The 25,337-nt window shown below is 37.8% G+C and overlaps 2 protein-coding genes across 3 annotated transcripts; one reads left to right on the top strand and one right to left on the bottom strand.

Annotated features, from left to right (window-relative positions):
• Positions 1 to 106: 106 nt before the first annotated feature.
• Positions 107 to 1,967, top strand: LOC148651104 (uncharacterized). The gene is made up of 2 exons (XM_088600989.1): positions 107 to 1,163; positions 1,859 to 1,967. The coding sequence occupies exon 1, from the start codon at positions 182 to 184 to the stop codon at positions 1,139 to 1,141; it is 960 nt and encodes a 319-aa protein (XP_088457115.1). The 5' UTR covers positions 107 to 181; the 3' UTR covers positions 1,142 to 1,163; positions 1,859 to 1,967.
• LOC148651103 (venom phosphodiesterase CdcPDE) lies at positions 1,951 to 25,259 on the bottom strand. Of its 2 annotated transcripts, none has more exons than XM_088600985.1 (26): positions 24,092 to 25,259; positions 23,311 to 23,483; positions 21,448 to 21,535; positions 19,410 to 19,550; positions 18,445 to 18,570; positions 17,923 to 17,983; positions 17,188 to 17,285; positions 15,872 to 15,951; positions 14,880 to 14,999; positions 14,102 to 14,211; positions 13,406 to 13,471; positions 12,772 to 12,844; positions 12,256 to 12,364; positions 10,597 to 10,719; positions 9,577 to 9,608; positions 9,335 to 9,462; positions 8,869 to 8,938; positions 8,504 to 8,591; positions 7,811 to 7,983; positions 7,409 to 7,454; positions 7,153 to 7,307; positions 5,350 to 5,485; positions 5,042 to 5,119; positions 4,111 to 4,243; positions 3,797 to 3,953; positions 1,951 to 3,632 (listed from the first exon to the last, which is right to left on the bottom strand). In XM_088600985.1, the coding sequence occupies exons 2-26, from the start codon at positions 23,362 to 23,364 to the stop codon at positions 3,444 to 3,446; spliced, it is 2,634 nt and encodes an 877-aa protein (XP_088457111.1). In that variant the 5' UTR covers positions 23,365 to 23,483; positions 24,092 to 25,259; the 3' UTR covers positions 1,951 to 3,443. The 2 variants fall into 2 exon arrangements, with proteins under 2 accessions (XP_088457111.1, XP_088457112.1); XM_088600986.1 differs by having other exon boundaries at positions 23,311 to 23,436.
• Between the last annotated feature and the right edge of the window lie 78 nt (positions 25,260 to 25,337).

Here is a 25,337-nt window from a genome sequence, read left to right as displayed (position 1 = left end):
GCCCACACATGGTAACAGTGGTTATAAACAGGGCATTATGATGTCATTCTGAGAATGATGTGACAATGTTCCAAAGTGACATAAAATAGTGATCCACCTGTGGTGTTAGTAACTAACAGTAGTAACAACAGTCAAAGAGATTCAGCACAATCTCTTGAAGGAGCTCATTTGAGCTCTGAAAATGAAAAATAAAAAGAAACGCACCTGCTGGGGGCTTTTATGTTTTCTCCTCTGCTGTGGAAGAAAAGAGGACAGAGGAGAGGCAAAAGAACCTAGGAAGAAGAATGGCAGAAAAAAGAGAGTGGCTCAAACTGTAGACAAAACGGAGACAAGTGCAGGGAGAAATGAGAAGAGCAAGGACAAGATGGAAGACATCTATAAGAGTTCAAGTGAAAATGGGAATGAAAAATTGGAAAAGAAAATGGAGGATTGGAAAGAGCCAGGAAGTGAGAAGCCTGAAAATAAAGAGGAGAAAATGAGAGAATCTGAACCTTCTTCCCCCCAGACACCACGGCCCTCATTGTTTTCTGGAGTGAGTACAGCTTGGGAACAGCCGTCATATTGTTCTGGGAATTTCCAACCCTACTGGCCCACAGAGCAGGCCACAGGGATAGGAATGTGGGGCAATCCGGAGACCTACCCATCAGAGAATCAGTGGCCCTATTTCCCATGGCAGATCCAGCCCTCCACTCCCTTAGAGATGCGCCCGACGACGGGCATGTGGCATCCAGGGGAGCCTGAGCCATCAGGCCCTCTAATGACCAAAGAGGAATTCTGGGAAGAGTGGAACGGGAGATTTAATGAGCCCGGAGGTTCAGGGGATCAGTTTGTGATGGATGTTCCGTGGAATGTCCATCCCTACGGTCACCCTCTGCAGACGGAAGAGGCCTGCGCCTTCGCAGCGCAGCCCGGAGCCGCCCTGAACAGCGAAGGGTACTTCATCAGCGCAGAGCGCCATGAGGAGCTCCTGCTGTACGAGCCCAATGAGCAGCTGTACGAGCCCGATGAGCAGCTGTACGTGGAGCTTTGGGAGTTTGGCGAGGGGCAAGGGGACCAGCGCTTTGAGGCTAAATGGGAGATGACAGAAAATGGAGAGGTGGTGGCTGAAGGAACCTGGCACTCCTCATCCTGTAGCTGCTGAGCAAACGAGGATAGAAATACAGGTTAGCCAGATTCTATTACTGCCTGATGGCCTGTAGATTACAAAGCTGTCACCACATACACAATGTAAAAAGCTACTTAGTACAGAACTTATTCAACTATCAAGTAGAGCGTTAAAAGCTATTAATTACACAATATACAAGATACATTAGTACACAATATACAAAAGTAGTTATTCTCAGTGTACTAAACTAGTTGGTACCCCATGTACAAGACTAGTTAACCTGTTGATTCCAGTCTATTAAACACTTATTTTGGTGAATAGAATAGGTATTATTTTAGATATTTCTCAGACTTGATACATAGTGTAAACATACAGTTTTGCACAAAAAAGGGGCATTGGCATTGTTTTTAGAATTTTAGAAGTACTTGTCAGTTACTGTCTGAGAAAATAATTTCTTCGGTAAAGGCAAATATTGGTCCTTGTCCTCCCGAGTACTAAAGTGAGTTCTGATTTTAATTCATTCACTTTAATAACCTAATAAGTTAATCACAGTTCAGCTGTACCAGGTCTTTGATGCAATGATTACATATGTATTGACATGTTGTATTGACATTCTTGAAGATCAGGGCTGGAGACCCACAGTTTAGTATAATACCAGGTAATACCAGAAAGTGGTATTAAACTCTTCTCATCAATACTGAATGTTCCAACTCTGATATACCATATCTGTTAAACCTTTTTTTTCTTTTGTAGTTGCTCCTGATTAAAAGGACCACTGGGACATCTCTTGAATTGGAGACCTGAAAGTTTAAAGAGCCTGACAGAAAGTGTATTAATTCAATTAATAAAATTGTTTGAAGTAGTTTATTGTACTGTCCGGCATAATTCAACTGGAGTTCACTCAAGGAGAACGTGCACAAACAAGAACACAAGAAGTAGGGTATCAGCCCCTTCTTAACACTATTGTATTAATGCTATTTCAGCATAAACGTTCACTCCATATTTTATTATTCATTTCTTAAAATTAGCTGTTTGGAAAAGATGTTCAAAAGGTTTTGTTAGAATGAAGAACTTGTTTGTCATGATTATTTCTATCTAAAGTAAGAATAAAAAACAGATTTAAATAAACGTTATGTCTTTTGTAAATATACTAAAAATGGAGGTTTTGTCCAAATTCATGAATACAAGTTCATGACTGTGTATTTTAATATTTCTGAATATTAAAATATGGTGTTGCTGTGGAACAAAATTACTTTAAAAACAGTTTTGCACAACAGTCCAGCACATACAGATCTCTTTAACCAATACATTAAACGCCACCCTAGGTTCTGTCATTCCCTGGATCAGAATAACCATCTGTGGTTATAGAATATTATAATATCATAAAATCATATAATATTAAAACTGAATTTAGATCTTCACTTCATATGTGCATCAAATATTAGTTCAAAAATTCATCCAAACATGTGTTGGAAATCCACTTTAATTAAAACATTGTGGAACACAAAATGAACTGAACAGCAGTGCAGCATTTGTTTATTTTATGATTCTGTTAAAAAGAAAGTAAAAATAGAAGGCATTCATCTTAAAATGTGCGCAGAATATAGGTGTTGCAGAAACATTGTCAATATCCTCTGGGGATGGGGAAGCAAGAAAAGAAGGTATGATTTCACATTAAATTTAAATATGATATAATAATACCTACATTTAGATTAAGGCTGACAATTTTGGCCACCACATTAGAAAAAAAGGGTATTACTGTTATATAATCAATAGAAAGGAAGGCACTAGAATTGGTGACAGGGCTCAAAGGTATCTAACTGAGAGGTTCAAGGGGCTTCGGCTCTGTGGTCTTGATCAGAGGATATTGTGGTGTGATTTGATGCAAGAACATAAAAGCGAAACTACTGGAAAGCCTCCCAGAAGAGTGCTTGCACTGCAATAGACAAAAGGATAGTCCTAGGGCTCATGTGAAAATGAATAAAGTGAATAAAGACTCCTTAGGACTGAGTACAGGGGACACAAAGGATATTGCTGACATGAATAAGCCCGATTGAATAAGATCAATTAACTAGCCACCAAAGTGGGCCAACTAGCCTCTTTTTCTTTGCAATCTTTCATGCGTTCTCTTGTATTCCTGCTGAAAGTCTGAACTGATCTGAAAGTAACAAATTACATATTGTGGCCTTCCACATCTTATTGTGTTCTTGTTTTTCGGAATAAATAAAAATGAAATCACAATTCATACAAATCCCAGTAAAAGCTATCAAATATATGCACAGGTTCAGAACATTTTTAAGATTCCATTTAGCTGAATTCTACAAAAAATAAAAAAATATTAAAGCTCCGGAGTGTTGTTCACTCTGTCGATGGCTGAGGTGGGTCGTGTCTTGAGCCTCAGCAGCTCTGAAATCGGCCTCTTACTGTCCTGATAGAAGTCCAGTCCAGTGATCCACTCCACATCTTTGACCTTACTTTGATGAAACCATATCAAGTCCTCTACCCATTTAGATTCATCTTCACGATTCTGGAGAGGGTGGAGATTATGGAGAAATCATGAATGTCATAACAACATACACTTCTAAATACTATCTGTTTAACTAGCAATGTGTTTTCTGACAGTAATAATGAAATTGCTGCAAGAAATCTCAGACTGAGGTTGTAAATTCATGAGGAATGGCATATACTTACATTGCAAACCTCACTGTTGTCTGGTCTGTGTGGAATGAGGAAAGAGACAGCCTGTAATGGCTTTTTACAGCTGAGAACTGGCTGAGATGCATTCACACAGCTTGTCAGGACTACAAAATAATGTGTGGGAATTGGTATACTTGTTCCAGGGACATGCCTAAAAAAGAAGGTTGATTGTAATTTCTTTCTGACTGCAGTACATTTAAAACTCACACTCTGTCTGTCTATAATTTATCTAGGCAGCAGGAAGAAGTCTTTTCTATGTAAGACATGTTCCTTGTCCTTTATGTATACTACTATACTGATCAACTTACTGTTCAATTTCATCCAGAGTGTCAAAACGTCCATCATAGTTATAATCAAACACAGGACCCAACATCACATTTACACCATTGTACTGTAAGGCATATTTCTTCAGGAGCACACTATGGAAATAAAGCCAGATTCCTAGAAAGTTAAAAAAAAAAAAAAAAAAAAAAAAAGATTTTCAGTATTACAACTCTAGTGTACAAGGAGAAGAATTCCTTCCCATTTACATAGTGCTTTTCATCCAAAAAGATCCTAAAGCAGAGGAACTGCTCTATCTACTATTGAAGAGCAGCATCCACTGAAGTATGGCAGCCTTAATACACTAGCAGTTGCAACTGGCACTGATGTGAAATTAAATGAAATAGTGTTTCATTAGTTAAATTAACAGGAAAGTTTAGGAAGGCCATATTGTGGAAGCTCAGGTGGAATTTAACCAAGAGACCAGGGTTAATATCCTTACATACTCAATGCAAAGGAGCAATGTCATTGGACCTTTCATCAGTATAGAGTCAGGGCCTTAGTTTAAAGTCTTACCAAAGGGATGATATCTCCTATAGTACAGTGCCCCTGGTGACAATACAGAGGTACTGGTTTGGAAATTCTGGACGGGAAAGGTAGTGCTACCTACTGTTCCACCAACATTACTCGCTGCAACTGATAGTTTTCCAGAGTAGAAACCTGTTTCCCCTTTCAGTGTTGTCCTGGCCCTGCCTTACTTAGTTGAGAGTAATGAGATCTTGCACGCTGTTATACAGAACATTCAATTGTAAAGTTCAACAATATCTGTCAGATGAAACAAGCAAAAAAGGTGATTTTAGCACAAAGACTTCCAAAAGCAGAGACTTCCAATAACCTCTACTTTTGAGCTTACTTTACAATATTGCTGTTTTTGGCACCTTTATGGTTAGGAGAACTGTTTATTGAACTTGCACTTACTTTTAAAAGCTGGGTACACAGGGACAACATTGCTCATCAGTAAACCATCATATTGCTCGTCTGTGGTACTGTTGAGATCTAAAATGAGAAAAGATGACAGTGGAATGGAAGACGATGTAAAGATATTTTCAGATACATCCATTACCTATTTACTGATATGAATAAAAAATGTTTTTGGATTCAGACGGAGAAAACATCTCTCAAAGACAGAGGCATAGTTGGAAATTCTCCCTACATTTTGACAGCAAATCCCTTTTGAAAGAACTTTTGTATGAAAATGTCATGACAAAAACAAAGCCTAAACGTACTTGGTGGGTACAGATGTGCTTCTGTGATGTTGACTGCTCCAGAGAAGTATTCACACCTGGAGCTCATATTGGCTGGAATTCGGACATCAGCTCTGAAACAGTCAGGTATGACAGGAGGCAGGGGTTCCAGATTTTGCTGAAATAAATTAAAAGAGAAAAAGATAAAATTTCCAAAGAGAAGCAGATTTGACACCAAGAGTTCCTTAGGAATGGCTCAAAGTATTTTCATGTGTAAACCCTTCTTAACCTTCATAACACACCTGTTCTTAAAATAACCATGGTTGCATTCTCTTGTACAGTTAGTGTGTCATTTAAATTATCTACCTGGACAAAATTACTTAGAAATATGTGTGACTGTAGAATTCAGGGCCTAAAAGGTGGGGCCTCTGGTTTGGTTATTTTGAAACGGGTCTAGTGTAAAATGATTTTTAGACTGATTTAAAACAAGTATAGTACATATGTGTGAGAAAGGTTTTTTTAATTAATTCCAAAAGAAACAGAAATAAATAGCAGGTGGTTAAGACATTATTATTATTATTATTGGTTATAGATGTTTAGTTGAAAAAAACAGTGATATCAAATCTTATGTTATCATGTATGCTTATATACTGTACATCCTTATATGACGGTTCAATAAATTGTTGCTAAGGAAAATAATGACTGTATATGTCCATGAGATGGCGCAGTAAAACTATTTTTCTAAATTTAAATTGAGAAAAAAGCAAGCCCTTGTAATTACCATAGCTGTAATAAACCGAGCAAGTCGAACAGACGATAATTTAAAAACAAATTCCAACTAATTAAAATTCAGCACAACCTATAACATTCCTTAACTCAGGATCCAAGAGCTCTACAGCTGCAAACAGATAGAAATTGCAAGGTTCCATTCAGCACATGTCTGCAGGGTGAACTGGACATCTATCTTAGCTTGATTGCTACTGAATTTCTAATAATGATAACATATAATCTCTCAAATTGTGAAAGCTCATCAAAAATCAGTTTTCCATGAATTAATACTCCCAATGTCCTGGTACATTCTACCACCGTAAGTTTACTTACGTATTTCACTGGAATAAAAAACATTGTGAAACCACCACAGACAACAAAACCTCCAGATGAACTCTGCCAGCTCATCCTACAACAGTGCCTAGAGAAATTGATCACATCTGCAGTGCAACATTCCCCTGTCTTGAATTCGGAGGTCATAATCAGATATAAGAAACCCTGTCCCCTTTTTAACAGGGAGCATTCATCTATTTTGCTGGTCATATGTCCTTCCAGACAGAAGTTGTAAAGAAATAAAAGATACTAAATTACAATTGACATTATATGTAAGGTTTTTCTAAACAATACACTTTTATTTCCTTAAATATTATAAGGGGGGTTACTGTACAGTTACTGTACAGCCTCATGAAGAAAATATGTAATTTAAAAAATGTTATTTTCTAGATGCATTGTATTGTCGCGTATGGTGATACAATCTGTTGGTTAGTTGGCTTAATGTTCTGACAGCCCAGCACAACAATGTTTCTCATATGGTCCAACTGGTCAATGAAATCTTTTTTCAAAAATTTTCTAAAGTTGTCTTGATTAGCACTATTGCTGTTATGTTTGCCAGATTTTTTTTTAATTTTATAACAAACATGGGTACGAATACTCTGGAAAAAGAAAATGTATGCAGACCAGTGACTAGTATTTGTATTGTACAGTACTGTACAATTCAGTTCTGTATCGTACTGAACATCAGTTTAAGAAGTACATCAGTGCTGCAGGCAGAATGAACAAATGAAACATGATTCTTACAGGCTTTATCACAGTGAATGACGACCAGACAGGCATGAAGAACGTCTTGCTGTAGGCATTTACATAACCCTGCTGATGAAGCAGGCAGTATTTTTCATCGAAACGGAGCATTCTGGGTCTCCCGAATGGCATGTGTTTTTCTTCACAAGCAGCCACTGTAAGAGGTTTCAAAGATGAGGTTAGAAAGGTGGAGAAACTGATAGGTTCTTAGAATTCCCACAATTTTTAAGCTCTAGTAACAAAGGCTTAACATTACCTTCAGAGGCTGTCAGGTTTAGTCTATCATTAGGATTTAATGAACCCTAGAAAAGACAAGAAAGCCTATTATGTCCATAAAGTAGCTATCAAAGATTTCAAATTGTTCAGTCAGGTATTGGTTATAAACATCATAGATTCAGTGCATGATGATTCTTCATCTAAGACAGAATTCAATATTACCTTCTAGACTATGTAACCTGTGCCTTGGTCAACAGAAGCATAAGACAAGATTCCAAATGTGAATGAGTGTGAAAACCTCAATAAAGTGACTTCTTGTTAGGCTGTATATGAAAGTGTGCAGCTGACATTTTGTGCTTTGTGACAATTGACATTCTGATTTGGGCTTCTAGCTGGAAACCTGTCTCGTCTCTCCACTTCACTACAAGAAAGACCAGATTACCATGGCAGTGCAAGTGCAGTTCAGGTTGTCTTCAGGTGTTAGAGAGGTGAGAGGACACTCTTCTTGTCTGGTCACTTCTTGTGGGAACTCAGGAGTGTACTTTGGTTTTCTCAGAAGGTGGTTCAGACTACCATGCGTGCCATTGTTAGGAGCAGGAGAAATTTGCAACAAATCTAGAAAGAAAACCAAGAAAGAAAAAATAACTTTTTAAATCCTTTTTAAATAACTTTTTAAATGAACATATAATTTTATTCAGATTTTAAGTGTTCTTTTCTAAAATGTCCCCTAAATGATTTCATGTTAGAAATAAAATTATTTCAGGAATCTTAAACAGCAAAAAGTACTGAAGCTTTGCTTGTATTATTTTCCCACATCATTAACATATGTTTTCATTTTTCCAAAACCCTTTTTTCTGTTACAGTAACAGGTTGTGGATTGTTTTTTCTTTTACCGCCTTGTTACAATCTAAAATTGTATCAGTCACGATCTATAGTTAATTTATCGGTTTACAATTAATAAAAACCAAATAGATAAAAATATATTGCAAGTATCTTTTTATTTTTTTAATTTTTCTGACATGATACATTCCTCTCAGGTTGTGTGGGTAATCTGAGTATTTTTGAAACTTTAAAAAATCTCTACAGGTATATACATGAAATGGAAGTGTGCACTGATTTATAAATAAATACTTACCACACATAAGGTTATAAAGCTCAGTGTTGGGAAATGGCTCAACCTGAGTTTTATACAGAAACTGGGGTCCATATCCAAGAAATATAGCCTGAAAAAGAAATTGAAAACCCGATAGAAATGCAAGTAGTAAATACTTATGTGGTCTTATACATTAAGGATATCACAGAAAGCATTTTACTCTTGAATATTCTTACAGTCATGGCTGACAATTTGAAATAAGTGATACATACTCGGAGATGGAATCTATTCATTAGACATTCGCATTTACTTTTTGCCAACTAGGTTCTAGACAGTTTTAGATTATCAACTACTTTTGAGCAATCTATTATAAATCAAATCAAAGAATATTTTCCTGGAGTGCTTACATGCATACTATAATAGTCATTATCATATCCATGGGTCCCTCCATCACAGTTCGTATAAGAGCCTTGGGACCTGCAGATCAAAATGCACCGTTTAGCATCAATATTCAAAGCGATACTCTGAGATATTTGTGAAATTTTAAAGTTTTCCTTCCATGTACTAAACATGTCCAGCCTTTCTTAGTCTATTACACTATATATTATTTGTGCTTGAATTGGCATCGCACGCAAATGTTTAGTGAGTTCAGACAGAACTGTATCAAATGAATGACAACTTATACTGTATATCTTGACAAACGCAGGTGATTAACAGGACTGTTGAAGGCAGCCCCTTTGTTTTTCACCAATAAATGCCTTGATTCACAAGATATGAAATAAATTATATCTACATGGATACATGAAACATGCGATAGTTGAAGCATCAAGAAACTCAAATGTATCTTATAGACAAGAAAGGCACATGAATTACCTTGCAAACAGCCACTTTATGTCTACCAACACATTCACATCTTCAATGCGAATGCTGTTAGCATAGTGAAACCTCTTTGGCAAATGGGCTTTGAGGAAGGGCTTAATCCGCTGGTTTGGTTTCTTGCACTAGTTAGTACAGAAGATGACAAAGGCTTTATTACAGACCTGTATATATATCATCCAGAATCAGGATTTTATACACAGGTAGAGATATATGGAAGCCATATCTTAATTACTTACTGTTAGGTCTGCCATTAACCCTGCTGAGTCAACTGCAAATGAAAATAAAAACAGTTCAAGGCACATTGTTATGAATAATAGCAATCGAATGGTATAAATACCAACAGAATAGAAAAGTTGTCCAATACAAGGAATCTTTTCAGAAATGTGTGTGGGGTTTACTTTCAGATAAAAACAGCAGGACATTATCTAAAAGTTATACAGTACTAGAAACCGACCGAAGTGTAAATCTAAAACTGGAGATCCTGGCTAAGCACTGATGTGGCTAGCTATGTCCAAAGGTCTTCTTTAAAACAATCGTGTTTATTCCAGCACAGACAGCCTGACCAGTATTGTACTGCAAAGAATCCACGGAAACACCATACAGATGTCATTTATAATGATAACTTTTCTAATCCTTGCTTCAACCTCAATTGCACGGATTGTTTTTCGGTCTATTTTTTCCACTGATGTTTGTTTTATTTCTGTACTTGAACTTTTTGTTTGTATTTTCAAAAAAGGAAATACAAAAAAATAGACATATAGTCATACGGTGGTAAGCATACACTCATGTTTTCTTGATGCTCTTTTATAGACTAAAACTAATAATATATTTTAAAATAACAACATACAGTATATTTGTTAAAAATAACACAAATAACATTTTTAAATCCAATGACTCAAATCAGGTCTGTCCAGTTCTGGTTTTCATTGTAACAAAGCTCTTAAATTATTCTGGTCATTACTGGCCTATCTGAGCAGAGTAGCCACTTCTCCAAGCTTCAGGTGCTACTGCTCTGAGGGGCCCTAGATAACATGCAGATTTACAAGCCATCCTGGACCACAACTGCACAGCCCTGACTAAAATCCTAAAATTAAATCTTTTTAATGACCAGAAGAATGAAGACACTGACAAATTAAATATTAAAGCTAGAAAGAAATAGTCAAATGCAGGTCTCTTGACATATATATATATATATCCATGTTATCATTGTGTTGTGTTTATTATTCTTAACAATAGTGAAAGGCTTTGAAACTCACTGATTTGTTGAGGGTTTCGTGCGCGAATTCTTCCAAATGCACCCTGATATACATACAGCTGGTTTAAATTACCGGTAAAATCTTGAAGAAACTCCATTCGCTGACAACTCGTTTCTTCCATTCCTACGTATGGACAGAGAGACTCAGTTTACAATTTTTAGTACCAATCAAACAGCTATTAATCACCTGCAAATAAGTCTTATTATTACTATTTTTGGATCCACAAAACATCTACCATGATTCATTTGTTGAATGAGCTTTTCTCTTTTTTTTCATGTGACAAAATAAAATTACAAACTCCACAGCATACAATAAGCTCTAAGAAGATAACTCAAATAAAGACATGAAAAGGGGAAAAGGAACACTAATGTTGTAACTAAAACACCCTGCTGTAAACCAAGGGGAATTGACAGAATTTATAGAAATGGGAAAAGAAAAACAGACTGTAAGTAAGAAGTACACACAGACAAAACTATAGCTTTGCAGGGAACTCCCTCCTAAGAGTTTTTAATCATGCTTTAGGTTTAAATCACATCCACAAGCAGAGGTAAACACAGACTGACCACTACACCATGAATGCCTTAAATACACTACACCCCACCTCCAGATCCACCCCCCCCTCCCCTTTAAACGGGGAAGGATAAAAAATGGTGGAACAGCCAGGAGGTGAGAAACAACCATTGTGAAAAATTACTGTGGATCCACAATATCAATAGGTAATATACAAGAGATATTAAACACAAAAGGGCAAAAGCAAAAGACAGCATCGAATCCAATTAAGAACCAAAATAATAATAGCCAAGAAGATGAGTATAGTACTAATAAGGTCCTGTGTTCCAGGATAATGAAACAGGTGATGTTAATGAGGTGAAACAATGCATGTAAAAGTGTGTGTATGTACAGGTGTGCAAGGACTCAAGGGAGCCCATATAAGCCTGAGTATTTCAGCACGACTCAGCCCTTCATCACAAGTATACATAGTTAAATGTCTATTTAGACTTTTAGAATGTTGTGTAGTACAACTTCAGCAAGCATTTATGGCAATCATTGCTAGCTGAAAACAAGGGAGATAGTGAAATATGGAAAAGACTTAGGCGTTAATGTCGGCACATCATTTACACCTTCTAGACAATGTGGGGGAGGAATTGTCTAGAGTCAGAACTGCAGAATTTCAAGGATGTTATGTAGGGTGGCATGGTGTGGCAGCAGTTAACATTGCTGCCTTGTAGAGCTCAGCTCCCTGGCTTTGAATCCCAGCCCTGAGACACTGTCAGCGTCTATTTTCTAACCACTCTAACCACTCAAATTGAGGGTCGAGAGGGAGCTGGAGCCTGGTCCAGCAAGCAAAGGGCGCCAAGCCTGACACGATGAACTGCCTTCCCCCCCAGAGTGTGTGGCACCCACACACTCACACCAGGGCCAGTTTTTACAGGAGCCAATTAACCTACCAGGAAACTGGAGCACCCGGAGGAACCCCACATGAACACAGGGAAGAAAATACAAACTCTACACAGATAGCATACAAAGAATCGAACCCAGGACCCCAGCAAAGTAAGGCAGCAATGGTAAGCACTGTGCTACCATGCCACCCTGTGATAAAGTCACAAACAGTAACTTTCCCAATCCTATGGAAATGACATTAGAGCATATGTTGCTTACCATGATCAGCAACTACAATGATATTAACGCATTTATGTAGGTTCAGTTGTTTAAGACCGTCCATCAGCTGTCCAATGATTCTGTCTACTTCCATCAGAGCTTCAATCACCTGTAAGACATTTAAAATTGAAATGAGGTATTACTACAGTGTATTTAATTCTGTTTGATGTGGCATTCCACAGCAACATCATGTGTTAAAATGTGTTTGTTTTTTGGCAAATTTATATTCATGGATAAATCCAATCACATTCTGGATTCTACGTAGCAAATACAAACGTATCCATCGTCGAAAAGACAGATTTAAATCATAATGAACCAGTCTTTTGAGACTTATTTAAGATTTTTATTGACATGCAGGGCTTAACTAAGCTGATGTATTTTCTTAATTACAGGTATACTTAAAGAAATCAGCTTGTTGGTAAGGGCTATACTTTTCCACTCCATAACTTAAATAAATGCATGAAATGCATGAGAGCCAATGAATTAAGCTCCTATAATAAACAGATCAAGCCTTACCGCACCACTGACAGGCCCAAAGTTGTGTCCTGAGCTATCTGGTTCCTGGAGGTACAAAGTAAATAAATCTGGCCTGAAAAACAAAGAAAAAAAAGAATTAAAATGTCTTTAACAAGTAACATTATGACTCAATTTCACCGTAGGTTATACTCAAATATATATAGTATAATATACATTTAATATAAATTATAATATCCTAACTGCAGAAGGGAGCACTCATATTTAATAAGTGAAGTAAATCATTTCTGTTCTGTGTTTACTAAAAGGCACATAATGGTAATACTCAGAAGTAGAACAGTGCACTGTATTGTAAACATAAATTATGCTTTGCTGTAAGAAAATGTTACAGATTGTTTTTACTGACATATTTATACTTAACCATTTTTAACCTCATTTTAACATGCACATTACTGCAGATTCTATCAAATTCTATCTATCATTCTGCAAATTCTATTAATGTTGCTCTGCTGTACCTTTTGCGTTGCCATCTGATGTTATAGTGCTATTCATATAGGTTAAAATGTCTTGGCAGATCTGTACATAAATATAAACGCAAATATTCCTGTAGCAAAGGTCATAGGAAAGCACTTAAATGATCTCTTGTTAATTTGAAATGTATGAAATATTACATTACCTCTTTTCTGCTGGTAAGCGTAGCCATTGTAACAGTGTGAAAACTCTTTTTTCAAAAGGCACTTTTCTGTAACAATGTGCAAGGAAATAATTAGTAATTAAGACCACAGAACAAAGGAATGACATGGAAGTTCGATCACAGTAACAGACGCAAAGGAATAAAAAGGTGGCACAGTGTACTGCAGAGAAATGCGATTTCAAGAGCATTAAGTTCACAAATCAACATTTTTTTCTCCTGATCATGTCATTAATTGTCCAAAGACAACAGAACAAAATCTTTAAACTGAGTAATATCTGCTGCAGTTTGAATTCTACAATACATCCTACAACACTGTTTCACCGGTATATTGTGCAGAGAGACTGAACAAAAATATAATGTCTCAATCTTGAGGGATACAGAGAAAAATTGACAGTTTCAGATCGGGATTTTACCTTCTAGTTCAAAGGGAGGTGGACTCAGGTGAAAAGTGACCACCATCTCCATTAAAGGGATATACCACAATAAGATGTGATGTAGAGTTCAATTTAACACAAAGCCTTCTGGCACTGTGGGCTGTGATTACCAACAGCATGGCGCTATTAATACTAATTGAAATATATTATCTTTTCTGTACTGAATTACAGAGCGTTGTGCACTTACATAACACTTCCCTTTAAACTGTAAGTGATCATTCCATGAAGGTGAAGGTGATCTTACCCATCATATTCCTGATATATATCAGGAAAAGTTCCATTGATTTTGACATCTGATCCAGGCCAGAAAAAGGTCCCTGACTTTAGTCCCTGGTACATTGCTGTTAGCCAGATCTAATACCAAAAAAAATTGGTTTCAACAACTGCAATATATGTGAAATGGAGCGAAATACTAAGAAACATGAAGGATGACATCTGTTGTGAGATATATCTAGGGATTCTTGGAATCCCTCTTTTAAACTGAGTTTGTAACAAATGTTTCAGTGGGATGATGACAGCCAAGTCCAATTAACCTCCACTGTCAGTAATTTGTGATCATTCCTGATTCACAAAAAAAACTATAAATAAAAGGCATTAACTTCTTTTCTCCTTCACATATGACTCCTGCATCCCTCTTCCACCCATCTCCACCTCTGCAGATGCCCCTTGGTCACTCCTCACGCTACATGGGGGTCTCAGCCTCCTCATCCTCTGGCCAGGAGGTTGGTCCTCAACCAAACAGGTTAAACCAATTTCACTGTGACTAAAACGCTCTGCAAACCTTACAATACACTTAATTTTTTGGTGTTGTTATTCCCAATAAACAAGCATTTGTTACTGTTTCTGCTGAATACACCTATTTTAGTATACTAGAGGAAAAGAAAGGGTGAACCTAAATTTGTTCAACATTACATTACCCAACTGTCCTTTACGCTATTTCTTATTTAAAGAATATCTCACAAACCACAACACACCTTCCAAACTGCACACAAAGTATAAAAATGAAGTCTAGCAGAACTTACAGGCTGTCCAAGGTACCACTGGGGATTGGATTTCTCACTGTTACTGAGGCTGAACGAGGCATTAATGATGGGATCATACATGTTGTTGTCTACCAGTCCATGCGATTCTGCATACAGGCCCTTTGAGGAATCAGTACATTAGTAACAATAGGAGACATTGATATGTACATGATAGTACAGTGGACTGAGCATCCAGTGCCAAACAGAACACAGATGTACACCTTTTCTTAGTGAAGTTCAAGGCAAAGGCCAAGTATCACAGATGTTTTTCTAAGGACAGGACTGCAAAAGGAACTAAATGTGCTGTGCTTAGCACATTACACAAGATTAGATAAGAACACTTTACCTTATCCTTTTTTTATCATGTTTTGAGTCAGTGAATTTATCTGGGGGTCAATTTTCATTTATTGATAAAGCCCCTTTGGCAGCAGTGTTGTGTCCACCTCTTTCTTAGAAGCTAAGCAAACCTGAGACTAGTCAGTACTGGAATGGAAGTAGTGTCTTAGGAAAAACAGTTTCCTAATATAAAATTCAAGCACATGGAAATACTATACGGAGGAGCAGTTTAAAGAGCATATCACTACAAGTCCCAGAAACTCTTGAGAGGCTGGAAAACAGCAATTAAAGGGATGCAATACATTTGGAGTAAAACACCCGCTTCAGGTACAGTATTTCAGGACAGGAAGGCACACCTGCTTTTTGAGCCATCTAGCATGAGAAAGACAAGGAGGGTGTTAAGAAGCCTGATCAGGAAGGATTTACATTTTTGTTGGGGGGGGGGGGGGCAAACTATTCATGTTCTGAGGAACACGTTTTACAGTAGTTGAAGGAAGGACCCTGATTGGACACATGAATGGAAAAGAATGCATTGTTCAGCATAACATTTTCAGACTTGTGGAAGGCTATGCTTCACTGGCGAGACCCATCTATACAAAGGCTCCAGGGAAAACACACCCAGCCCCCCCATTGTTTGCAGTGAACACCTGACTCACAGTGACAATGCTGTAATGATTGGGAAACGTCTTGCTTGGAAATATTGTCTGCATGTAAGGAGCATGAGTCCCACAGGTTTCTGAAAAACAAAACAAATGGACATTTTACAAATGTTTTTACAAACAATAAACTTATTTCCATGACTGAATCAAATGCACCAAGGCCCTTCCCTTGTTCTGGATTTTAGTGCACACCACACTGACATCCAGTTTGAATTTGAAGGCACTGATTCAATGTATAAAGCCCAATTTGTTACAAAGAAAACTGAAAACCATATTTTAATTGCTAATTTAGTGGGCTGATGCTTTTACCCAAGGCAGCATATATTTGCACCCATCTATATAGGATAGGGGGACAATTCGCTGTAGCATTCTGAGTGACGCACCTTGCTAAGGGGCAGAATAGCAGTGTGTCACTTGAGATTTCAGTCCACAACCTTCTAGTTACAAGTCCAGACCCCTAACCTCTGCTCCACACATAATGTAGTAATAAGTTGAGGTGATGTAGTTGCAGATATTAATTACAGTTTATCTGTACAATTTGTCGAAAGTATATGTAGGTCTCATTTCTTTTCTGTTTACTCCTTTACTATAAAGAACAAATATCCATATGAGAGATATGAAAAGGCTGAGGTTCCCCCATGGACACCCTTGATAAAGGTGCCTTTGTCTCCAGCAGCCTTGTGGTTGAGTGAGGGAATGTGCTTCTCCTGCACTCAACTCTGAAAATGCCTGTTTGTCACTGCAGGACTTGTAGTCTGGTAAAGGACAGCTGGCTCTGTGGATTTGCAAGGTTGCAGTGAAGACAGATTTACACTGTCTCATTCTCCCAGTGTATAGGGGTCACTGCTATAAGCCTAGATGCAATTGTCAGTACTAGTCTGGGTGGATGTTATGTATAAATAAAAAAGTTAATTGGCTATTTTAAATGAAAAAAAAAATCAAAGTTACAGACTAGCAAATTTGAGTCCTCATATACTGTATATTTGTTGGTCCAATTATAAAAAAGCAATTGTATGTTTATGGTAAACCACCAAGAACTTGGTATAAGTGATATCCGTAATTATGTATAACATTCAATGATTCATTTCTGATTCGTGATTTATAGGTAACTGTACATTTAATTAAGTTAATTGACTGTAAAAGACAGAAACCCCAAAACACTATACCCTGCAGGAAAGAATTTGAGGTCACTGCCTACGATCATCTACTATTAGTAGGAAGTAGAGGAAGTACTAGGCCATGTAAGACACAAGAAATACCCAGTTTGGATGCTTCAAGGCTGGAGATTAATCAGTTTCTAAGTCCTTACTTACTGAGCTTGTCGATGACTGGAATAAGCTTTTTCCAGGTTTGAAGATATTCGGCTCGGAATCCATCCAAAGAGATAAGAAGCAGGGGCTGCCTTGTAAAGCTGAATTACAAAGAAAGGAAGAAATCAAGAAGTGATCAGAATGCTACTGCTTAGGTCAGGAGCACAGAGAAACACCAGGCGCCTCTGTAATTTGCAAAACGTTATCCCAAATGCTTTGTTGGTGGAGTCTCTAGGGAAAGGGCACAATGTGCTTTTTGTGCATAACATATTTACACGCATAACCCAGGATCTCATGCTGTACTGTAATTCCTCCTGTTGCAGATCATTTTATGAACAACAAGATTCATCAGGGTTGGTATGGTTGCATGATTGTTAGCACTGCTGCCTCACAGCGCTTGGGTCCTAGGTTTGATGCCCGACTGGGTTGCCTTCAGTCTGTGTGGAGTTTGTGAACTTCCCTGTGTTTGTATGGGTCTCTGCCAGGTACTCCCTACCTTCCAAAGACTTGCTGGCTAGGTTAATTAGGATCTGTAAATGATTACTGTGTGCATGTGCCGAGCTCTGGACTGGCATGTCATCCAGGGTTCAGACCCACCTGATAAAGGATGGATAGTCATTATTATGTTTTATTTCCTTGTTGTTTTCAAATGTGTTCTCTACCAGATTGTTTTTTAGCCTATACTAACTGGTCAGGCTGCAGGTCACAAGGCAGATCTATGCATTGAGCTTACGTTACCTTGAGGGACAATTAGGAACAGCTATGTCTTCACAGACGTCCTCGACCCATTGCGTTTCACCTGTCAAAACAGAACCATACAGTAGTTCAACAAATATTTGTTGGTTATAAATCAGTTAATAGGGTGGCATGGTGGCACAGTGGTAAGTATTCCAGCTTTTGGGCCCTGGGTTCAATTTCAGAACTCCATCCATCCATTTTCACTCTGCTTTTCCTGGTGAGGGTTGCGGTTGCAGCAAGCTAAGTAGATCAGCCCAGACTTCCCAGTCCCCAGCAACAGATTCCAGATTCCTCCTCCTGAGGGATCCCCAGGTGCTTCCAAGCCACCTGAGAGATATAATCCCTCCAGCGTGTCCTGGGTCTGCCACGGGGTCTCTACCCAGTGGGAACTCTGGGTGCTCTGGTTTCCACCCACAGACAAAAGGTATTTTGGTAGGTTAACTGGCTTCTGGGAAGGTTTGCCCTGGTGTGTGTGTGTGCCTGTGTGTGCCTGCGATGGATGGAAATCAGTGAATACTTTACCTTGACAGACACTTTTGTAATTCGTACAGCAATCCCCTACAGTCAGGCAGTCATCGGAACAGTGACAGTTACTATTTGGCAGCCTTTTCTCACCACAGCGGGCTTTGTTACACTCCCATTGCTCAGCTGAAAAAAAACAACATTTCCACACATCAAAGAAAACAGGGAAATTGAACTGATCAAATCGAATCCTACAATTATCTCTAATTAAACATACACATTCCCAGTGTATTAACCTCAAATATGTTTATGTAGTCTGTATATTTCAGTTACCTCCTACTCATACCCCATTTTTAAAGAAGTTAAACGATAAAGCTCCATAAGATTTAAATTAGGTTACTTTCATTTGCACAAAACATTAAAATTGAGCTTTATCTGTAGTGAATGAGCAAATGCACTAACATGCCTAAAATAAAACTATAACAACAATTATATTTCCGATAACATGCTTTATAATCTGCATTTTTCCTTTATTTAATGGATACTTTCAAAAACAAAGATGCCAGACTAAATATCATACCACTCAGGCTGTCATCAATATTTTTAGGGCAAAATAAAGAACAATTGTCATGCACATAAATTCTGCCTGCTACCAAAATTTAGTAATTCTTCAGACTGCAGTGGACATGTGAGCCAGCTTCCTGATTGCAGTGTTAATTAGTATAGGGATATCAACATTCTTCAGCTGCCACAAAAATAAACATCCCACTACATAGGATAGAATGTGCATCACCGTAAAAAAATTTAATTCTACAAGCTAAAAACAGAGCGTTTTACTGGCGTTTGTGACTTTTCAAACCTTAGAGGCTCCGATTTTCCCTCTCAGCAAATTACTCATCCAGTTTATCTATTATGAGTGCAGTGGGCAGTTTGCCACAGGGAACACAGACTTTAAAAAGGCCAAAAGGGTGAGCTTTGTTTGAAACCTTTTTTAAAAAAAAAAAAATGAAGTTCAAACAGCTTACTGGGCTGGAGACAAATGTCTTTAAAGTCATTGCAGCAGTTGTCGCTGCTAACACATAATTTATCACAGCGGCATCCCTTTGATTCTTCTTCTGGGGGCTCGTAGCAGCGGTTCCTGCAGGATGTTGGGACTCCACCGGACTCTGAAGAAGAACGTCATGTTACAAAAACATCTAGGCAACTAGGTGAAAAAGCTCAAAATAAGATATGAGCTGCAGCACAAAACAACAACACTTGTTTTAAGAAAAAAAAACACGGAAAGATTGTTTTTCTCAGTGGGATGAAAAATTAACTTTGCTGCTAGAAACTTGCTTGTAAAGGCTGACCGGCATTTATAATTCCACTGTAAACTATTCTAATGATTTCAGAAATTGGAGCCCAGAGAGAAAGCTTAAGCCAATCGACTCTGCATTGCAACCACAAAATGTATTTTAGACATGTATATTGGACAGGGCAGCATTGTTATCTCCCGTCTTTGTGGCATTTTGAACTCATATGTGAGGCACTGCTGTTGTATCCTTGAATAAGGTACAGTACTGCACTTGAATTGCTCTAGCACAATACACGGAGCTAAGTAAGTTGCTTTGGATAAAAGCAACTGCCAAATTAATTAGAAATTTTGTGCAACTAACCGTATTTAAATTTGAGGCATACTTTACACTAGCACTGAACAGGGATCATTCACACATGCAACTGTCTTGTCAAACATCTGACATTGTTTTGTCAAAACCTCAACAGTGATTAGATTAGGACTAGCCTTAACTAAAGGGGGAATGCAGCTCTCAATGATAATGTTGCAAAATCACAGGTGTCACGGAGCTCATGCGGTGCGATCAGGGAACAGTATAAATAAGGCTGGCTCAAGACTACTCATTCCTGACAGCACCAGGACATTTTCTCAGTCATAGTCCCAAACATCCCTGAGTTTCATATCTTTCCTTCTAAATTAGTTCTTACTTACTTAGGCTGGTTGAAATACCCGATTGATTATGCTATTTTAAACTGTTTATGCACTCAGCCTTTCAGACATACTCTTCTGCAGATGATGCCAAGAAATGTAAACTGAATTTGGTTCCGTCTCTTCCTAACTTATTAAGGTTTTGCTCGCTGTATTCTATCAAAGCAGCTCATCATATACGGCCAGCTAGTAATGTCCAGAGGCAAGCAGGAACAGCACTGTATCCAATACTAACTCTATAAGCACGCCTTGTTCTCCAGAGGGTCCAGGTGCTTAAAGTTCCAGAAGGTTTAAATTTTGAGAGCCACTGTTACAGGAATCAAATGTGAAATATGAACAATAGATTTTAATGGTTGAGACTTAAGGTTACGCCACCACCCCAGAAGAAAGAAAGGTTTTTATGCAATTGGTATCTGTATCTGCTCCTTGCATCTTCTATTTCTAACCCCTTTTGTTTCTTGGCGCTAGTTTTATCTCCCGTCTTTGTGACTATTTTCGCAAAGCGCGGGGGCGTGTTCAGTGCGAAGGCGGAGCTGTAGCTTAATGGCGACGGGTTGTCTTAGCAACCACAGCTGTCCTGGCTAATTAAAGACGACCCGCAGCTGTGGGGGGGGGCGTGTTCAGACACACTGAAAACTGTGAAAACTGCCCCCCCGAGTCACCCCTGCAAGGAGAGATTGTTAAAGCCGCGTTGTTGCTTCATTTTTAATTGTTTTTTTTTCTCCTGTCCCGCTGTGATGACTCATAGGGGCAGGTTGAGTTTCTTTTGTTTTGGCCTCGCTCTCCTTTCCTTCCAGTGTGGACCCCGCTAAATAGGGATAATCCAGACTGCAAATCGCTGTTCCAAGCGGTTCTCTCCCCCCCGACTGGACCCGGTTAATAGAAACCGTCCAGCCTAGACGCCGCTGTTTCAAGGGGTGCTTTCCCCCCCTTGGTTTTCGCTAGCCTCACACCGGCGCCTCCAACCCTTCAAACGGGGCGTCGACGTTTACCGGTGTTCGCCGTGGCTCCTCCTACTTTCGCACTGTTACAATTTACAATACAATTTATTTCTTTCCTGAGACCAATACGCGAAGTCTTACCTTTTTTGCGACATTCTTGTAGCTGTAGCCCAAGTCCCAGACCAAGTCCTAATATGATTGTCACAATGGCGACTGCTAAAGCGCTGATCTGAAGCAGCAAACATTCGGATTTAATATAGGTTACATTAATTTTATTATTTTAGCAGCAACATAACATGTCCTCCCTTTACGTATAAAGCAGTACAACCGGGAAACTAGTAAGGCGATATATGCTTCTACCGCGTCAGTTGTTGTTTCCGCACTTTTCTTCTCCAGTGCGCACACAACTATACACGTATTTTTCATACTGCATTAAACATTTTCTGACTTAAATATGGTGTTTGTTGGAACTCTATGATGAAAGGCTGAGTTTAAAAAAGACATTTTTTCATCTGAAGTATTTTAGCAAGAAACAAATACCATTTCCACCTATTACTAACAACTCGGTTTTTGATTAAACGACTAATATTTAGGAGGCGATTTAGCAGAAGCAGGCAGACATTTTTAAAAGTAGTCTTAAGTCACAGATAATTCTAAATTTGATCATTTTATTACTATAATTTGAACATTGAAAAGGTTGAAGGTTTCACTTCATCGAACACTTGCAGTTATGTCCAAATACGCATAAATCATTTAGCAAGCTGTTATCCTTCATCAAGTTCTTACTAATTCTCAGAATGTATAGTGCTGTGAATGCTTTACACACAGTGCAATAAAAATGGGTACACTCCATTTGAAGGACATTACAACTATGCAGTAATTGTGCTTTAATATCTTTGTTGCTAAGCAATTTGCAACCCATAAATACATTATCTTACAATTGTCTTATCTTTTGTAATTTTCATTTCACCTTCCCAGCAGACTTGGAAGTTGTAATGCTGTTTCGCATGGTATTATTAGAGACATTTCTTTAGGTGTCACTTGAGGCTGACAGCCTAGAGTCTGTCATTTTACACAGATCTAAATTTTACATTGAATTCTGGTGCAGCTAACCAAAAAAACAAAAGGCATTTCTGAGAAAACAAGTATATGAAATGCTATCAGATGTGTGGGACTACTATGCTGAGAAGGGATCTGCACTGTATTGATCAAAACCCAATCTATGTTAATAATGGATTTTTTGTGTGTGACTCGGTTATTTTCTAGCACAGCTCTTGCAATTTACATTTTAAATATAGAACAAAGCCCTTCACAGTAAGACGAACTTTACACTTGAGTCTGCTTCCTCAACAGATGGCCTCTAGTTTTGCTGTCAGTCTAGATAAGCAAGCTGTAGAGGCCCAGTGTGTACTCAGTGTCACCAAACCTTTCACCTGGCCTGCCCACATCTTTTGGACATTTACACAAACATGTTCAATTGACCTTGGATGAGTGCATCTCTTTTTTTTATTTAAAAAAGATTCATTAACAAGTGGGAGACATGCTCAAATGCAAAAATATCATGCGCATTTGCTTTTGATTTTCGCAGTAAAGAAAACTCTTATTCAGTACTTAACATTCAGTAAAAACAGATGCGCTTACCCAAACTAAAGTAATTTCAATGTTAAAGGAAATACAGATTGCAGACAAAGATGGCCCCACTAGAATATATTTACTGCCACTGGCCAAGATGAATGTGTGTTTGTTAAAATGTAAGTGCCTTTTAAATCTGCAACATTTGAATAGTGACGAGTCCTGTTGAGAAACAAGGTAACGATACTGTTCATTTAAAAAAGAAATGACTAGGTTCTTCAAAAACAATCAATGACAGTTTGTTACCAATACGAATTTAGAATCTCATTAGACCAGTATGGATGTGGCAATGTGTAATGTCCTAATTTACACACTCAAAAATGTGCACAAACATCACAAAGCACAGCATAAAAGCAAAATCTCAATACTTACAACTATGATTTTCTTCTTGCTTGAAGACAATTGCAGTCCCATTGTAGTTACCATGCTTGTGTGTTACTGTTAATGCTTTTTTGAGGCTGCTCAAGGAATGAACTGCAGAAGCACTGACCTATGGAACTGTATATAAGGATCACCAAAGGGCAAATAAGAGAGCAAAGTAACATCTGTTGAGGAAAGTAGCTTTTATGGATATTTCATAATATGTAAAGGTAGGAAGAAAAGCATTTTTTCATGTTAAAGATTAACAGAATGAGCAGCTCTTTAATTACATTGATCTGACGACTAAGTGTTTCTTAACCACTATTCCTGAAGTAAATGATTAAACATGATAAAGAAATTCATATGATTTAATTAATTCTCAAGGGCCACAAAAGATCTTTTTCACAATCATATTTATCCCCAAAATACAGTTTTGCAATACTGACAACTGCATGGCTAATAGAGAACTTTAAAATGTTTAAACCCAAGAACCTTTAACCTTTAAAACCAGAGACGTTTAGAAAATCAAGACATAACAACATTACATCAGCTGTGCCTTAAAACACTAGTAAATGTTCTTTTGGCTTTTTTGGCCTGACTTGTTCTCTTGCGTAAGACGATTGTCCAAATGTTTAGTTTTGTATTTTTTGGGGTTCAGAAACAGAAACTTATAACCCTAATCCATTCTGGGGGTCCTAATAACACTGATCATTATTGCCCAGTGTAAAGGGTTGGGTTACTTTACTTACTGAGCATTTTAATGACACACATTCATTCAATTTCTTAATTTTACCTTTAAAGCAGTCAGGATTCACGTTCGCACACCAGAGAAAAACAAATTCTTCATCAAGCTCTCTGGCAGCCACAGCTCCTTCAGTCACTAAGGCTCTTATCTACTAGACAGAACCGTTCTCCACCAAAGCCTCATCCTTATCTCCTTCTAAAAGGCAATAGGGGCTGCCTCCTCACATTTACATATTCTGAAGGAAAATCGGAATAACAAAAGAGGCTCAAATTTAGGGACATCTCACACTCAGGACACCACCCCCGATGCTTAAAGGAACCATAGCTACTGAACATAAAAGAGTTACAAGATTGTATAGTAAGGTTATCAAGAGCAGATATTCAAGACGCTTAATCTGGCCTGGGCTCTTTTCAGTACCTTGCCCCATATTCTTTCACAATATTTCTATTAAGATAAAATTGTAAGGTAACAAAAAAGTCCATATCTAAGCACCAAAGCAATCCTGCTGAAGCAAGAGTTTGAATAAGATGGAAGAAGAGATAAAATATTGAACACCAACACAAACAGGCTCCTGATCCAAAGACATTTTAAACAAACTGCGCAAACCACAGGTGTGGAATCAGAAATAAAATCAATATGTTTTGGTGGAATTTGAACTTTTTTTTCCCCAAAAAGGATTGGATTTTCTACTGATAATTATTTGGTTGGTAGGACTTGATCAGTTGCTGAAACTATGCTGTTTATTTCTACTAGGTTTCTCAGAAGTTCAACAGCTGTAGAAAAAGTCAGTTACATTTAAATTAGACAAGTTCCTAACAGGGTCTCTGTAAAATCTATTGTTAAGTTAATATAACAGTTTAAGGAAACACCAACTAGGTGTAAAACAAAAGTGTGATGTTATATCTTCAGGTAATTTAATAATTACGTTGAAGGCTGTTTTTATAACTTCTGTCTAATTCTGAAAACGCAATTTTCAGAATTATAAAAAACAGATGTTATGCTGATCAAGAATCATTACATTGCATGGATTAGATAAAACTGGATTAATACCTTTACCAGTCTTTATAATATTCACATTTATTACCCGTAAAGACATACCATCACAAAACCAACCACATGAAACACAGGAAGTCACAGGAATTGCCACATTTTGATTACTTATCAATGAAAGACTTTAGTCCAACTAACTTGGGCTCTACCTAAACATTCTAATGTCTGAAAACACTGGAGGAAATTCAGCCTTTGCTCTAGATCTCAGGCCTACAGATCACTTCAATATTTAGGTCTTCAGTTA

This window comes from Lepisosteus platostomus, chromosome 12 (genome assembly GCF_059453375.1).
Source record: "Lepisosteus platostomus isolate fLepPlt1 chromosome 12, fLepPlt1.hap1, whole genome shotgun sequence".
NCBI lineage: Eukaryota > Metazoa > Chordata > Actinopteri > Semionotiformes > Lepisosteidae > Lepisosteus > Lepisosteus platostomus.
The sequence above is the reverse complement of the archived record's forward strand: the minus strand, read 5'-3'. Positions and strand labels throughout refer to the sequence as shown.

What these genes read in the sequence shown, in the direction of transcription:
- LOC148651104 (XM_088600989.1), top strand. Translation starts at nt 182, where the DNA reads ATGAAAAATAAAAAGAAACGCACCTGCTGGGGGCTTTTATGTTTTCTC.
- LOC148651103 (XM_088600985.1), bottom strand. Translation starts at nt 23,364, where the DNA reads ATGGTAACTACAATGGGACTGCAATTGTCTTCAAGCAAGAAGAAAATC. An exon ending in AGACATTTGTCTCCAGCCCA is followed by an intron (nt 18,571 to 19,409) that starts GTAAGCTGTTTG and finishes GTTTTTTTTCAG; the next exon opens with CTGAGCAATGGGAGTGTAAC. An exon ending in ATCATTACAGCATTGTCACT is followed by an intron (nt 15,000 to 15,871) that starts GTGAGTCAGGTG and finishes GATTCCTCAAAG; the next exon opens with GGCCTGTATGCAGAATCGCA.